The 17623-nt window shown below is 44.3% G+C and overlaps 1 protein-coding gene across 4 annotated transcripts in view; it reads right to left on the bottom strand.

Annotated features, from left to right (window-relative positions):
- Window positions 1-17623, bottom strand: part of TMEM68 (transmembrane protein 68) — a 92600-nt gene that overhangs the window by 24960 nt on the left and 50017 nt on the right. The window contains exons 8-9 of one of the 4 annotated variants that reach the window (XM_042923108.1): window positions 8443-8515; window positions 6085-7537 (exon numbers count right to left, since the gene is read on the bottom strand). The exons of 1 other annotated variant lie outside the window; for it this stretch is intronic. In XM_042923108.1, the coding sequence (XP_042779042.1) occupies window positions 8474-8515 (42 nt within the window). In that variant the 3' untranslated portion in view covers window positions 6085-7537; window positions 8443-8473. Of the gene's footprint in view, window positions 1-6084; window positions 7538-8442; window positions 8516-17623 lie in introns of those variants that run through there. 2 more of the 4 variants (XM_042923109.1, XR_006198062.1) reach the window with 2 other exon arrangements.

The following is a 17623-nucleotide window of genomic DNA, read 5'->3' on the forward strand; positions in this document are numbered from 1 at the left end:
TGATATGTATACCCTCTAGGGGCACCCAACTCGGTTGGGTCCAACTCGGTTGAGCGTCCAACTCGGTTGAGCGTCCAACTCGGCTCAGGTCACGATCTCCTGGTTTGCTCTGTCCCTCCCTCTCTGCCCACCCCCTGTTTGCACTCTCCCAAAAATAAAAAAAACAATAAAAAAAGAAATTTAAAGAAATAAAAATATGCATAGCTTTTAGCCACCAATCTTACTTCTGTGAATTTGTCCTAAGGAAATAACTGGAAAGGCATTCAAAGTTGTATTGCCTAACTACATTCATCGCGACATTATTTGTATTAGTGAAAAAATGGAAAGTATCTTTCCTCAATTTTCAACAGAGAATTCATTACATGGAATGCGATGGAATGCTGCTATGTGGATTTTAAAATAATCATGAAGATCAATATTCATTATAAAGAAAAATGCCCACGATATGTTACGTTTAATAAAAAAGATTTACAAAACAGCATGCATATGATCACATTTTTTTATATATGCATGGAAACAATGTGGAAAGGCACTCATCAACATGTTAATAAGATTTCTCTCTGGACGGAGATAATTTTCATTTTTACTTTACACCTTTTGTACTGCCTGGATTCATTTCTATTAATGCATTGTTTTTATTACAAGGAAAAAAATAAATTGATGTTTATTTTGAGAAACAGTCTAGTAAAGGAAAAATAAAAACGAAAAGAACCGAAGAACAAAAATACTTCCCAGGCAAAGATACTGATGAACTCAGCTTGGGTTGACATCTTAGCTGACTCAGCGGGCTCTGGATTTCTATACTGTGAATGAAGATGCTTCTCGAGAAGAGGAACTCACCATGAACTGGGCAGTCCGCCCGGTTTTTGTATATCATGCAATTTCAGCGAGTTTAGTAACCAACATCCTGAAGGCGATTCTTTGGCCTCTAGGTTTAGACCAGAAATTCTAATCATGGGTCCACACTAGAAACACTTAGAAGCTAATAATCTTGATCATAATCATAATCATCCCTAACACCACTACGCCCAGACGTCTTATGGTTTAAACACTCCAGGTGATTCTAATACGTAACCTGGGCTGAGAAATAATGGTTTAGGCCCAGATTGAGAATTTTGTGCTCTGGACTTAGCATCTGTGTGATCTAGAACAAATGTTCTCAAACATGGGGAACACGTTGGAAATGCAGACTCCTTGGCTTCAACGCAGACATTCCGATTCAGTAGGTTTGGGGTGCGCCCCAGGAATCTGAATTTTTAACAAGTACATCCCAGGTGATTCTGGTAAAAGTGATAGAAGACCTTCTGGGCTTCAAAACAAACAAAAGTGGGGCACTTGGGTGGCTCAGTCCGTTAAGCGCCGGACTTCGGCTCAGATCACGATCTCACAGCTCTCAAGTTCGAGCCCCGCATCAGGCCCCGTGCTGACAGCTCAGAGCCTGGAGCCTGTTTCAGATTCTGTGTCTCCCTTTCTCTCTCTGCCCCTCCCCTGCTTGCACTCTGTCTCTCTCTCTCTCTCTCAAAAATAAACACTAAAATTTCAAAACAAAACCTTCTAACAAAGAATCGTACTTTTTACAAGGTACATATAGTAAAAGGCTTGGCACACTTCTAGTTAGGACAGTCCCTTAAAAAAAGCCATCAGCAATATTTCTATCAAGAAACCTAATACAGGAAAGTATTTAGACTTTAAGAAGTTACTCCTGCAGAGGTTAAACAACACTGACGTAGAATGACACAGGATGGAAAATTTTTGTTTTATTCTGTTTTATTTTATTTTATTTTATCTATATTATTCACTACTCAAGTGCATAATTTAAGGCTACTAGAGCAAGCTGCACCCAGAATAGCTGTGTGACAGGGAAGGAATTGCTACTCACCAGACTACTGCCCTCTGGCATGAAGAAAATGGCTTCCTTCTTGCTGCTACTCAAAGTCCGCTGGCCTTCCCCTTTTCAGACTTTCTTCCCTCAACTTCAGAAATCTAACAAGCTAAGGAAGAAAGCAACACTCCTATGGTCTCATGGGAAAGTTGTTTTCAAATGCTTTGAAATGGATGAGGAGTAAGTTAGAAACTCATTTCTTGGGAAAGTCTTCCTTCAGAATCGCTCCATGCTCCCTGAATCCTTTTTGGGGAAAAAAAAAAATTAAAAGAAAAATTCTTTAATGATGGCTCCCCAGGACATTCCCTTCGACCAAGCTCCCGTGAGGTTCAAAAGATTTAAGATCGGTGAACATGACAAGCCACGCATATTCACACCGTAGACGGCAAATAAATGGAACAGCCATCCACAATGATCGAGCCACATTTCTCCTTCCTTCCCTCATTCTTAGATATAAACCCCAAAGCCAAAGAGTCGAAAGGGAGAAGAGGAAGTAAAGACCTAACAAAAGTCGAATAGGAAGCCACGTAGCTCTGGCACCTAGAGGAATTCTGGGCCCCTGGGCTCCTGAGACGTGGAGGGCTGGAGGGCCAGACTCCTCAGCCGGTTGCCTTTTGTTCACGAGGTCCCTCTGATGTGGCCAGACCAGAAGGTAGACCAGGGCAAGAGGAGGGGAAGCCAGAGGTGTGCCTCTCAGAATGGGCTCTCGAACTCTCAGATCTTTCTCACATGTGCTGCCCCTCTCCCCAGAATAGCAAAAGATAGAAACTTGGAAGATATTCTGTGGCAGAATCTAAATTACGCATCCGTCTGGACTCCCCTCGTGCTGTCTCTGAGACACTTCGATTCAGGAGGCAACCATTGGATTTCATGCGTATTTAGAAAGGAGGCATTTGAATCACAGCTACTAGATTTGTGTTCAATGTCCAAGCACTGGCCAAAGCTCAGGAAGTCAAGGCAGGAATGAGAATTACATTCTCTTCACTTACATTTTGCCTGGTCTAATTATCCCCAACATCTTGAAAAGAAAATTAAGAAAAAAATAATGTTTCTGCTTCATTCTTTCTCACCAGCAGAACCCCACTCATCATTCTTCCTACGTGAGAACTTACAGCATTCGGCAGAGGCTCCGAAAGAGACTTTGGAGCATCAACCATTTTCTAGGAAAGAGAACCTGAGATAATAGAAAATATGTATATTGGCCTCTGCTCCTGGATCCTGGCACAGAGCTCCTAAAACCCTTGTAATTTCCTAAGTGATAAAAGCGCCGGGAGTATCTTTTGTTCTAATGAGGTGACTTTGGGTGGGCCCTGGATGGTTCCTGAATGGCGGCTGGTCACTGGAAAGACCACGCCATGATTAGGAGCTTGGTATTTTCAGTCCTGTCCCCCATCCTTCAGAGAGGGAGGGGGGCTGGAGATGGAGTTAATAAATGGATTATGCATACCTGAGGAAGCCTCCATAAAATCTCAACAGTATGGGCTTCAGAGAGCTTCCAGAATGGAGAACATATCCCCACTTGGAGGGTGACACATCCCAACTTCACGAGGACAGAGCCTCCTGCACTCGGGTCCCTCCCAGACCCACCCCCCCCCATAGCTCTTTAGCTGGTTGGTCATCTGTGTTCTTTATCATACGCTTTAATAAACTGGTGAACGTTAAGTAAGTGTTTCCCTGACTTTTGTGAGCCATGCTAGTGGCCTCATCAAACCCGAGGAGAGGATCTCGGGAACCCCTGGTGCGGGCTGGGGTAGTAACCAAAGGGGAAGAGCAGAGCACTTCTGAGCCGGTAGGAGAAGCCACTGCCACCTGTGGCCTGAAGGGGCTGGAGGGGAAAGTGTCCCAGCTCTAAGATGGGACCGCCCAGCAGGAGCTGTGGCTTGACAGAGACACTCAAGGCTGGTCATGGAGGGGGCCAGGGGGCTCAATCACTCCCTCTCCTTTCACGCCCCAGTCTCCTTCCAGAATCTATTGGCCAAAACTCCACCGGAAGCCAGAGGGCAAGGGCTTGGCTTCCCAGAGCAGAGAGGAGGTAGGATTCATCCTTATCCTCAGGGACAAATGGTGGTGGGTTCTCCTTGACAGAAGGAATGGACCCTCCTTTACCGGACTATGAGGAGAGAAAGCTGTCTGAGCAGAGATGGGAGATGTTGGTGGGTGGTGGGTGGAGAGCTGAGGTTCTAGAATGAGGGTTATGATTTTTATTTTCTCAGTAAAGTTCATGGAGCTCACGAGTTAGGAGGCTGAGAGCATCGTAGCGGGGCTAAGAAATTAAGGAAAGTTCGGGATCATCTTGGGTTAGCCACTAAGAACTTATATAAAAGATCTTCAGGCAATGCTTAGGGTCTTAATGATGTTAGAGACTATAACCCCAATTTACATGGAGCTTTTGATGTTCAGCAGGTTGGAGACATAGGTAGAGATGTTGAATGATGGGCTAGATGGGGAAATGCCTAAACAGAAAGAAGCTGACAGCAGAAGGTAGAAAAGTGAAGAACTTTGAGATTTGAGTGGTATAGTGGGTAATGGGGGTGGTTGCCCAACAATGTAAATAAATGTGCTTAATGCCACTGAATTATAGACTCCAGAAAGGTTAAAATGGTACATTTTCTATATACTTTGCCACAATTTTTGTTTAAAAACTTAAAAAAAGTCATGGATACACTATTTGGCAACCATCGTGGTAATAAATGATTTAGGCATCAATGGATACTCACACTAGTGGGTGTGACTGTGGAAGAACAGGAAATTTAGAGTATCAAAAATACCTCCCTTCTAGGAATTTAGAAGGAAAACAGTGACTTTAGAGTGGAAAAACCAGGCAGACAGCACCTTAACCAAGTGATCAGGTTCATTTCACCATTATTGGGAGTAATGGACCCTCTGTGCCTCCTGACAGCTGCACCGAGAAGAACACAACAGAACTTCATTTCAGCCGTGCTCCTGCCAAAAACGCACAGCCTAAATTTAATGACGACGAAATATCAAGATAAAAACCATCACAATGAAAAAGGAAATTCCCATGTCAACTGGCTCACAACAAGGAACATTTTTCTTTCACCGGGAGGTAGAATGGCCCCTGGCTTAGGCAATCTAGCATTTTTAAATTTGTTTTTGTCTCTTGACGTTTTTCATCCTGCCATCCTTAGCCTGTTTAGCTCCCCTAGGCCTGGCAAGAGTGGCTGTGGTTCCAGAAACAGCAATAGGCAATGGAGATAAGGAGCTATCTTTTCACATATTTATCATTTTTAATCAGAGGAGCCCAACATAGTTACCCTCCTGGGTCTTTGGCCCAAACTGGGTCACATGCAAACCCCCAAACAAATCTCTGTCAAGGGGAAAGGGGTTCCCTGGACTATTCAGCAAATCTGTGGGTTCCATGTGTGGAAGGGTGGCCACCAAACCAAAGTGGGGGTCTTCAGCAAGGAAGACACAGGAATGGCTATTTCAGGATGAACAGTGGACATCCAGGGTCAAGGCCAGCTGCAACTTAGAATGTCAGATGACTGGGGCACCTGGATGGCTCAGCCAGTTGAGCGTCTGACTCTTGATTTCAGCTCAGGTCATGATTTCACAGTTCGTGAGATTGAGCCCTATGTTGGGCTCTGTGCTGACAGGTCAGAGCCTGGATGGAGCCTGCTTGGGATTCTCCCTCTCCTGTCTCTGCCCCTCCCCTGCTTGCTCTCTTTCTCTCTCTCAAAAATAATAAATAAACTTAAAAAAAAAAAGAATAGTAGACAATTCATCCATCAGGTAGGGGACCAAGGGTCACCATAGGGTTTAGGTTTTAGGGGAGGAAACTGTAAATCTGGAGGTCGGTAAGCAGCAGCAGGAAAGACACATGAATGATGCTGTGAGCAGAAGATACGGACCAAAAAGAGGCTCTTTTTGTTTGGTTAAAACGGACAAATAAGGGTACGAAAGTGGTAGCAGGCACAGCAACACGAGGTGTATAAAAAGAATCCTCTAACCCCCTTTTTTGTAAAAACTAACATCTTCAAGGTTAGTGCATAGGAAAGGGAAATGAGAGAGTACATACTCAAATAATGCGACTTGGATGGGCAAGGGAAAATAAATTAGTTTTTCCAGAAGAAAATGGATGGACAATGTTCTTGTATGTAGTATTACCTTTTTTTCTTCTTTTATTTAAAAAAAAAAACAAAAAAAAACCCAAGACACTCTCTGGGATTCGCAACGTCCCCATCTAGCCTATTATAGTGCTTTATAACCCCAAATCTCAAGAAACTTAATCAATACCATGCCTGCCTACATGCAAGGCCAATTAGTCTTTTTCAGTCTTAAACACACATGAAATACAACTGTTCATTTCCAAAAGTTATTGCACACAGATTTCACAAAATCCATTTAATTGTGTCATGGAACACTTAAGAGACCTCATTGTAGCGTCTCATGCTGGCAGTGATCAATAAAAATGAACAATTCCTAGATTCAATGTGCAGAAAACTCAATACAATACATTTTACAGAAGGGATCTCTTTGTTATGTCTACATTCTAGGCATCGTGTTGTCCTGAAAGCTGATCTTTAGGGGAATCAAATTCTTTTGATTTACCAGTAGAGAAAAACATTTTTGAACAGATTCTAATTTCCTAGCTAGTAGGACTTGTTGCTTGGGATTTAAATACATCGGCGCATTTTTATACATCAATTAAACCCCTTCTATTCTACGAACTCTAGCGACTTCATCACAAGAAAATGTTTTTAGCTTTTCATACACTTTGTGGTTTATTCAGTAACTATGTATCACATGGCAAGTGTTCTAGAAGGAACCAAGGACACAGTGGTCAATGATACAAACCATTGCTGACTAATAATACATGACATGTATCCAGTTGTATATACCAGGACTGTGCCAAGTGAGTTACATCTGGGTTTTCTGTTTGTGTGTTTTCTGGGGTTGTTTTTGTTTTTGTTTTTTTCTCAAAGAGGTCACGTGAGTTGCCCAAGCTATCATAGACAAGAAGCGAAAGAGGCAACATTCAAAGCCAGTTTGGTTGCCTCTGGAACCCAAGCGCTTAACCACAGTGCTCTAATGCTTCTGGCAGATCATATACGTTAAGAAACCACAAATGTGACAAAGGAAATCTATGGCAGCCCAACTTGCAAGGGGACAGAGAAGACCAAAACAGATGTGCCATTTTAGCTGGACAAGAGTCGTCCAAGGAAAGCAAGAAGAATTGAGGGCATTGTACAGTTAAGCAGAGGAGAAAGGGGGTGGGGGGGGCAAGGTGCAGAGAAACTAAAAGAAACAAAAAACCTTGTATGGCTACAAACAAGTGGTGGGTGGAGACAGATCCCTGTCAACAACACAGGACTTTATCTAAATGCAGAGGCACCTCATCTTAACACCTCAGCGTGGCTTTCTCTAGTCTTCCATTTTCGTGCGTATTTGCCCGTAGTTTTCACAGAACAGTTCAATTTCTTATCAGTTGAATATGAATACATTTAGTTGTCTCCCATTTTTCATAAATTAGAATGATACAGGACTTGGGTTACCGGACTACGTTTCGAAGAAAATGATTTCAGATGACTACAACTTCCGCTTCTTGATCAGGGTCCTTCACGGTGAAGAGATGTTTTGGCTGGTTTTGCAAAATCATTGGCGTAAGGTGGGGATCCTCGGATGTCCAGCCATCTGAAAGGCACAGACCTTATCATAAGTGGATACCCCCTGCTTTATACACACGCTCGGACAACTGGTTGGCAGGCTGGGGCCCAGCTCCCGGCAGTGGCATCTAGGACAGAAGAGTCCACCCAGGGAACCAGGCTTTGCGGCCCAGAGTCAAGGCCTTCGCTTGCAAGAGGCAAGTCCTTGAAGGCACTTGCTTCTAAGAGACACCTGTTACGCCAAAATTAAAGTGATACCGTGATGCTTTCCTGGTATATTGACACCGTTCCCCTAATGGGCCGACTTTACCAGGTGGCGAATGGATTTTCAAGCTCTCTGAATGGCACCTGGCTTGTGAGGAGTGTTCAACAGCTGTTGGCTGCTGCTATTAAATCAGGACCCTCACGGATGTACCACATTTACAATTACGCCTTGCGAGCCTTGTCAGGTTGCTAGGGAAGATTCCCCAAGGCCTTGGGAGGGGGCCTGGCACGACAAGAGAAGGTCCAGCTGCTGGGTAATGCGGTGCTCACTGAACTGAAGGGGGCCAGTTATGAATGAGTCTCATTAGGGGAGGTTGACATGCCTGGAGCCCAGGCCACGCTGCGGGGGATCCGTGACGAAGAGCTTAACGCTATGATGGCGCTTGACAGGTCTCGTTAGCTGGTTATAAACGATAGGACTAGCAACTTTTACTGCCTCTGCTTCACCTCAATCCTGGAGGTTATCGCTTTTAGATGCCTTTCCTCCTCCCGACTGACACACAGAGCTCCACGCAGACCCCAAGCCCACAGTTGTCATCTTAATTAACTTAATGCTTCGTTCCCTGGGGAGACAGACTCACTCCAGCCATCCCGCTTCCGGGATTTGGTGAGGTTCTTACGGTTCAAAATTTCTAAACAGTCGTGCACGGTCACATAATGAATACTTACCCTCGGAAGGCTTGGTGGTAATCTTCTCACCTCAGGTCCTCAATGGAATTCTGGACGCCACTATGCACCCCAACTAAGGGAGACGTGAAGAATGTTGATGTTTCCCAGGTTCTGCAACACTAACTTAGATGTGGAGATATTCTAACATAGATAGGCGACTATCACATGGGTTCCCGAATATCCAGCAGTAAAAAGATGGTTTAACAACGTAAAGGGTATATTTGTTGTGGAATATTATGCTTCTATCAGAAAGGATGAGTTAGGTCTATATCTGTTCATTTGGAGTGGTGTTCAAGGTATGTTTTTGCTTTTTTTTTAAGGTTTTTAAAAAATGTTTATTTATTTTTGAGAGAGGGAGGAGAGAGAGTGAGTGGTGAGGGGCAGAGAGAGAGGGAGACACAGAATCCGAAGCAGGCTCCAGGCTCTGAGCTGTCAGCACAGAGCCCGACGTGGGGCTCGAACTCACAAACTGCGAGATCGTCACCTGAGCTGAAGTTGGACGCTTAACCGACAGCCCCCAGGAGCCCCTGTTTTTTTCTTTTTAAAGCAGGTTTCAAGACCATGTGTATAATTGGATTTTATTTTTGCAAACACACACACACACACACACACACACACACACACACACACACACACCCCAAAGGACAACATTCCCATCTAGTGCACATCCATTTGAATATGTCTGGGCATCTATGAGGAAGGAGGGGAAGGTGTTCACTGCACAAGAGGAGGCTGACAACACACACCTCAGAGGCTCACAGAGGGGGAGGCATGAGGGGGATCCTTTTAATTTCTTTATATGCCTTTGGACGAATTCAGTCATTACAAAGAACACGCTTTACTTTTGTAGTTCAGAAATCTATCAAATAGGATTTAAACAGGAAAAACTGTTCCAACCAAAAATAAAAAAAAGTTTCCCTAGAGACTTCTATTTGGCTGTTACACCTCCACTATAAGGTGAAAAATCATCTCAGAAAGGAGGGGCCGGACTCTAAACCGTCTGTTGCTGTGTGTGTATTTCCTGATTCTTGAAAAGTGGCCTAACATGGCCTGGCCTCCTATCGGGTATCCCCAGCTCCGAGGGCAGGGCCTCCTTTCCAGGGCCTGCTTTGTTAGGTCTTTCTTTCCCTGGCTCTCCTTCCTCTGATGGCTGCCTCGTCACTCACCCCGCATCTCTCAGTGGCTATTGATCGTTAATGTTGACTGCCTCCAAGCATCTGGGTCCTGACTTGAGAACTGGACTTTGATTCCCGCCTGGCTCAGTTGAACCCAGGTCAGAGCTGCACCAGGTTATGTGCCTTAGTTTACACGAAGCCATCTCCTGCCCGCCCTCCCCTCCGTGGCCTGGACTGCAAGACGAGCCTGGATCTTGAGCCACGTCACGGACTATGAGTTGACTCAGGGGCAGCAGGAGATCATGACAGAAGGGTCCAGGACGTGGATCTCCTTTGAGCGAAAGAGAGATAAATTCCCAACGTCTGGAAGTTCTGTCACATGCAGACAAACGCATCCTAAAACCCATATACCGAGGTTTCAAATTCTGTAGTGATTGATTGCTCATTTACTCACTGTGCACGTTTTTAATTAACAGGTAGATGTGAAGCATCTATTATGTGGCCAAGCATTGCCCTATGCCCCGAAGGACACAAAGAAACTAGAAAGAGTCACAGTCCTGAAGAGGTTTATATTCTACCTAGGCAGCTAAGATCAAACTCAGGAGACAACGAGAGGGCGGGGAAAGCTGGCTTCGTCTTTAATTAATTTATGTGACAGTGGTTGAAAGTCCAAGAGGAGAGGAGAGGAATGGAAGTCTGGGAGAACGACAGTAGGCTCCGTTTTGTAAAAATGGATTTCTTTCAGTGAGGAGCGCCTACGAATTCTGTTGTAAAATGTTGTTGTTAAATGAGTTAAATGATTTCTCTAGAGATCCATTATTCCTCATTCGGTACTTTAGGTTAGGCTTTTGAAATAAACCAAGAATGCTGGAATAATAAATCATTAACAGAATGCAGAACCATTGTTCATGCGAGGAGAGGTGACTCAAGATGGTTATTGTACAGAAGGTGTCTTTTTTTTTTTTTTTTTTTTTGGTTAGTCCTTGTGACTCTGCTAACATGCTTCCGTTTCTCAATAGGAATGTGAGGGGGACTGGAAAAGCACAAGCCTTCTTGGACTCCACTGCTGGTGCCCACCTTGGACTGCCAGGTCACCGTCATTGATACTGTTCTTGATCTGCTTGATATTACTAAAACCCCAACTTTCGCCCTGCTCCTGACCTTTCCGTACAGAAGCATAGCTTTATAAATCATGGCAGCTCAGATTTATAAATTTATAGCCATCAGGGGCACCTGGGTGGCTCAGTCCGTTAAGTGTCCAACTTCTGATGTCAGCTCAGGTCACGATCTTGTGGTTCGTGAGTTCCAGTCCCACGTCGGGCTCTGCACAGACAGTGCAGAGCCTGCTTAGGGTTCTCTCTCCTCTCTCTCTCTCTTTCTGCCCCTCACCTGTTCCTGCTCACTGTTTCTCTCAAAAGAAATAAATGAACGTAAAAACATAAATTTACGGCATCAAAACTATTATGCTCTGGAAGATTGGAATCATTTAGAATCTCTGTTAGGAGTAAGAGAAAAACTCTCCTTCTTCCCTGGATTTTCAGAATGGTATGGATATGGAAATGAGCCTTACATCAGTCATGTTCGGTAGCTGTGGACAGGGTAAATCCACTGAGAGCTGTTGTCTTAAACCCCATGTCTTTAGCCCAGATCCTCTAGAAGGCAGAGCCAGAGGCAAAGATTAAGATGCTAATGGTTAGCAAGGCCAGGACAGTGATGGTAAAGTAAAACGAGGTGCAAGAAGCAAGAATTGTGACACAGAGTATTGGGATATGTTAGCATTGCCGCTCGAGCTGGTTTTCACTCAGTGACAACAAAAAACCAGCAGGTTGCTCTGCAGTATATTCATTCACCACATAGGATTTTCCAGAAGAGTTGTTAAGAGGAACTGCATCTCAGAGTAGTTCACGGCAGAGAGAAAGGAGGAGAATGATCATGTCCAACTTCCACTCATCACTTGCCGCCCGCCCCCCCCCCTTTGCTGGTATTCACTTCAAGGGCAGATACTTCTCCCATGTGCCCAGGTAGCATCATCCAGCCCACTGGAGGCCCGCTCAGAAACACAGATACCATACTCTTCTGTGTAAAGTTTTAACGAGGCCCAAAAGTGGGAGAGAAACAGGGTTCAGGCAGTGGCCCAGCCAAAGAGGCAAGAAAGAGGTGGTCGAGTGGGTCTACGAGGGAGAGCACAGTTTCAAACCTGTTACGGAGTCACATACTAACTGGGTATGCTTAAAAGATATCTTTGCCACTGGCCCAGTGTGTGTGTGTGTGCGTGTGTGTTTAAAAATTATGAAGTAATTTTGGTTATGACATTTCTGATACAGTAAACAAAAGGAACAAGGGCTCACCGAGCGATAGGCATTAGCTAACATACCCGGGCAGTGTGAGAAAATTTGGTCAAGATAATGCTGGGAGGTCAAGCTGTATGCGTCCTCCTGGGCTCCAAAACAAGCAGTAGTAGAGGTTAAAAATAAGACACACTCATCCTCTGTGGGACTAGAAGTAGGAGAAATATAGTCATCCCCAGCGAACCTAAAAAAAAAAATTACTAAAGGGAACTGTGTGGTATCTGCAGCAAACGTTTGTGATTTTCGTTTTGTTTTGGCTACCTAGAAGCTAAACACAATTCTCATTTTGAAGAAAACCAAATTTGTTGGGCATAGAATGCTCCCAGGAGGGCGGCTAATGTGAAGAGAGAGTTGTAATTTCTTCCCAACTCCTTCATGGCTAAGGCATGGTCATTGGGTCCTGACTTAGCCAATTAGATGCTTCCACCTAGGACTTTGAATCTTGAGAGGGAACGTAAAAGTGATGAGGCAGAGGTTATTCCTGACATGAGTGGCAGAGACAAGACGCCTGGGACACAGAGCAGGATCCCAGGTGCAAAAGCATCATAAGTAGGTTCCATCGGTGACTGCGTGTTTTTGAAGGCCAGAAATGGAGATGTTCCACTGATCACGCAAAGTATCGGATATCCTTACTAAAAGTGTTCTTTTGCTTAAGTTAACCAGAATTGGTTTCTGTTGTTTGCAAGCAAGAACCCTGAGTGGTTCAGAACAAAGAGAGGGAGAGAGAGAGAGAGAGAGAGAGAGCGAGCCCAGAAGGAAGTAGCAAGACTCAAGAAACACTCATAAAAAGAAAAAAAAAATGTGCCTGGTATGACACCTAGATTCCCCATACATCTTCAACTCCATCAATAAGCCTCAGAGGAGAGCTGTCTGCAAACTAAATGTGTTTCTCGTCACCTGGAGTTAAAGGCCAACACTCTGGAAGACAATCATGCAAAGAAGACGTGCATCTTGAAGATAGCGATGGAGACTGGAGCCATGTGGCCACAAGCCAAGGAAGCTGGCAACCATCAAAAACCAGAAGAGGCAAGGAACCGACTCTTCCCTTGTGTGGCTTTGCTGACACCTTGACTTTGGACTTCTGGCCTTTAGAACTGTGAGAGAATCAATTTCTGTTGTTTTAAGCCACCACGTTTGTGGTTATCTGTTACAGAAATCCCAGGAAACCAAGACATGCAGCAATCCCCTTCCTAGGTATTTATCCAAGGAAAATAAAAACCTATGTTCATGTAAGACTTGCACAAAGATATTTATAGCAGCTTTATCTGCAATAGCCAGAAGCTGAAAAAACCCCAATGTCCCTTTGCTCAGGAATGGTGAAACACATTATGGTACGTCCATACAATGGAATAATGCTCAGCAAGAAAAAGGAACCAACTGGCAACACATGTAATGCCATGGGTGAATCCACTTATTATGGTAAGTGAACGAAGACAAACCCCAAATGCTATGTATTGTGTATGATTCCACTGATATGACTTTCTGGAAAAGGCAAATCTTCAGGGATGGCAAGTTGGAGAAGGGTGACTCCAGAAAGACACACGGGGCAATTCGGGGGTGGATGACGCAATAGTTCTACATCTCGATTTTCACGGTCGGTACATACTGATGCCTTCAAAGCCCACAGAACTGTATACATCAGAAAGAGTGAACTGCAGATACATTTTTAAATAATTAAAACAAAAACAAGAACTAAAAATAGTGTGACAAATCATCATTCTGGAACTGGGCACTAGGGCACGAGGTAACCAGGAACGTCACTCAAACACTCATCAAGGTGGGCCTTGTTTTACCTCAGACAGATCATTGAGGAAGAGGGTACCTTTCATTTTCACCTAATACCATCAATCAACCATCTTTATTTGAAGGGTCTGTGTGAGATATGCTAATAGCGGATACATTTCTTAAAAGAAATGGTTCCTGCCCCTCACGCTAAAAGAGCTAAATACGAAGGAGAGCACAAACACGTCATTTTGACAAGTTGAAGGAAATGTGGTGTCAAAAATTTGCTCCTGACTTTATACTTCTCCTGTGCATTTACAGCTTTTTTTTTTTAAACAAAAAGTTATACTTTGCAGTATTAAAAAAAAAAACAAAGGGCTCAAAAGTAATAGAGAATAGGGGCGCCTGGGTGGCGCAGTCGGTTAAGCGTCCGACTTCAGCCAGGTCACGATCTCGCGGTCCGTGAGTTCGAGCCCCGCGTCGGGCTCTGGGCTGATGGCTCGGAGCCTGGAGCCTGTTTCCGATTCTGTGTCTCCCTCTCTCTCTGCCCCTCCCCCGTTCATGCTCTGTCTCTCTCTGTCCCAAAAATAAATAAAAAAAAACGTTGAAAAAAAAAAATTTAAAAAAAAGTAATAGAGAATAAAGGAAGAGATTTTATAGAGCAGGCAGCTGCAAGGAAAGGAAGAGAACAACAACAAAAAACCTCCCTTCCAAAATGGACACGAATCAGCAAAATATGAAAACTTTGAGGATCTCAAAAGTTTTTTGATCTCCTTTGCAGAGGATCTCATTTGACCAAGAAGAAACAAACAAAACGCAGTTCATAAATCTTGACTTGCCTTGAAGTTAAGCACATCCCACATTCAGTAGAGAGAAGAATATGAAAACTTGTCCTAACTCAGTTGTGACAACAGAACTGGTTAGAAAGGTAAAAGGCCATGATGCCTTAAAAGCTAAGCAAAGGAATTCTGAACACAGACACTCTTGACTTCGTATAAAAATAGCCACATTTCTGTATCTGGAGATTCTAAAAAAGGAAGATGACTTCAGAAGTAGCAGGGACCAAAAATGTAAGTCCTCACAATATCAATGCGATGCATGAAGAAATAGAAGGCACAAGGGGCACCCAGCAGTGGGTTGGGCGTCCGACTTCAGCTCAGGTCATGACCTCACAGTTCATGAGTTCGAGCCCCGCATCGGGCTCCATGCTGAGAGCTTCGAGCCTGGAGCCCGCTTCGGATTCTGTGTCTCCCTCTCTCTCTCTGCCCCTACCCCTGCTCATGCTCTCTTTCTCTCTCAAAAATAAATAAATGTTAAAAATAAAAATAAAGAAAAAGAAATAGAACGCACACATCAAATCTCAAGTTTTAATAGATATTTATGAAAGGTGGAAGAAATGGCAAATGTCCGAGTACAAGTTCCAAAATGGCAGGACCCGAAACTCTAGACTGGAATTACAGGCAGAAGCAGCAAATGAGAATAATATATTAGGGTTCTCCAGAGAGACAGAACCAACAGGAGATGTAGGTGTACAGAAGGAGATTTATTATTAGAAATTGGTTCTGACGATTATGGAGGGTGGGAGACCCCATGATCTGCCATCGGCCAGCTGGAGAACCAGGAAAGCCAGTGTGTGGTGTTAAGTTTCAGTCCTATTGCAGAAGACCTTCGGCCCAGCACAAAAACAGGCAGACAGAGCTAATTCTTGCTTCCCTCACCTTTCATTCTTCCTATTCAGGCCTCCAACAAATTGGGTAAGACCCACTCACATTAGGGAAGGCCATCTGCTCTACTCGATCTACCATTTCCAACATGAATCTCGTCCAGACACACCCAGAATAACGTTGCCAAATATCTGGGCAACTTGAGGCCCAGTCAAGTTGACACACACACAATTAACCGTCACAGACAATGAGAGAGCCTTTTAAATAGCACGAAGAGAAGGACAGACCCATGTGTGGGGCTGGGGCCCAGTGAGGAGCAGTATGTGGAAGAGGAAAGGGGCAGGCTCTGAGACAGACAGGGAGAGCGGGGGCGGGATTCTCCCCTCTGTTCCCAACCGTGACATGATCACGGGCAAGTTTCTTCATCTCTGGGGGCCTACGTTTCTATTTCTCGGTAGAAACGGGACCATTTCATATATTTTGTAATAAGGGATCATGATTTCTACCTCATAGGAATTGTAGAATGAAGTCATGTCTGTAAAGGGTTTAGTAAATGGCAGGTAACCAGGAAGTGAGTATTAAACTGTTTCCTAACAGAATGTTAGGTAATAAAAACATTTAATAGCACAGCAAAACCACTCACTTTTAACTTAGATTTGGTTTTCTTCATCAGAAAATACCTTAGGGGTGCCTGGGTGGCTCAGCTGCTTGCATGCCGACTTGGGCTCAGGTCATGATCTTGTGGCTTGTGAGATCGAGCCCCACATCAGGCTCCATGCTGACAGCTCAGAGCCTGGAGCCTGCATCAGATTCTTCGTCTCCCTCTCTCTCTCTCTGCCCCTTCCCTGCTCGTGCTCTCTCTCTCTCTCACAAATTAAAAAAAAAAAAAATTAAAACTAAAAAAAAAATACCTTAAAACTAGAGAAGTATAAATAAGCTTTCTTTAAAAGAATTGATGCTTAAAATACGTTGGTCAAAACATGGTAATTTCTAATTGCTTTTGATTTTTCAAATCTCCAGGGCCAGATGAATTAGAATTTATAATTACGAACAGCCAAGGAATTTTAGACAGCAGTACAGAGACCAAAATTTTCCGGGGGACCTTGAACGAATGTCTTAATTTTCAAGAAGGGGCAGAGGTGGATTCTGAGAACACTGGCCCCATAAAGAAAGAAAATGCCGATACTGAAAGCGACGTGCATCGTTTTAACTCACAGACACCCTGCTTAAGATAATTCTAGCTCTGTTGATGAAGCAGGTGGCTCGTAAGCACTTAGAAAAAAAAAAGAGATAAACGGCTAACACCAGTGTTGACTTGCTAAAAACAAGTCATACAACCTTGATTTTGATTCTTTTTTGCAGAAAGTTAATGTAACAAGAGATCTGGGAGAGCCACATATTAAATCCAGGAACCTATAGAGGCAGGCAACATTCAGGGCTCCAGCGGATGGGTGGGCATAAGACCCACAGGTGCCAGGGGTGGAAGATAAGAACTGACACACACATAAAAATACATATATATATCAGGGTTGAGATGTCCATGATCAGAACTAGGGTCTGAGGAACCTGGTCAGAGCTGGAACTAGAGTATATGCACAGAGCCAGAGAAGCTGGGCAGTTGGTTTCTGAGATGGATGTTAGCACGCAGAGGGCTACGGTCTCTGGACCGTGAGGGCCAACTCCACGGGGGAGGTCTGGAGCTGGGGCGGCCCTTTAGAGACAGGCTGAATTGAGACAGGGACGAGGCCTATGTTACTCCCCCCACTGGATTAGTCACTGGCGGTGAGCTACCATTGGGGAGGGGTGTGCCCTCGGGTGACGCTGCAGCCCTTTCAGCAGAGGGCAATGCCAAGGGAGACACCCAGCTCTGTCTTTAGCAGCCGGAGGAAAAGCACGTCTGTCCTGTAGGAGGATGGCGATGAACCGCAGGACCCACGAGCCTCGTCCTGATGCTGGGTCTCCACAGCCCGGAGCAAGATCGCCTCTAGCCCTCCTGGACCACGGGCAGGGCTGAGGCCGGAGGCGGCAACGGTAGCTGAGGAAAAGTCAAGGCCTTCGATAGACAGATCAGCAGTCTGCTGGCAAGTTAGTTCACTTCTCTGAGATACTGTTTTCCCCATATTTAGACAACACTTAGGGAGAGAGTTAAAAGGCCTAACGAAAGAAAGCGAGAGATGTCAGTATGTTGCCGATAGAGTCAGAGAGATCATTACAACTTGGAATGATAGGGTAAAATAGAGAATATAATATTTAACAGGCATACATATGAAGCATTTAACAAAGGTCCAACAGTTAAACGGTACATATACACACATACATACCAGGAAAGTAA

Source organism: Panthera leo, chromosome F2 (assembly GCF_018350215.1).
Source record: "Panthera leo isolate Ple1 chromosome F2, P.leo_Ple1_pat1.1, whole genome shotgun sequence".
In the NCBI taxonomy this organism is placed as follows: domain Eukaryota; kingdom Metazoa; phylum Chordata; class Mammalia; order Carnivora; family Felidae; genus Panthera; species Panthera leo.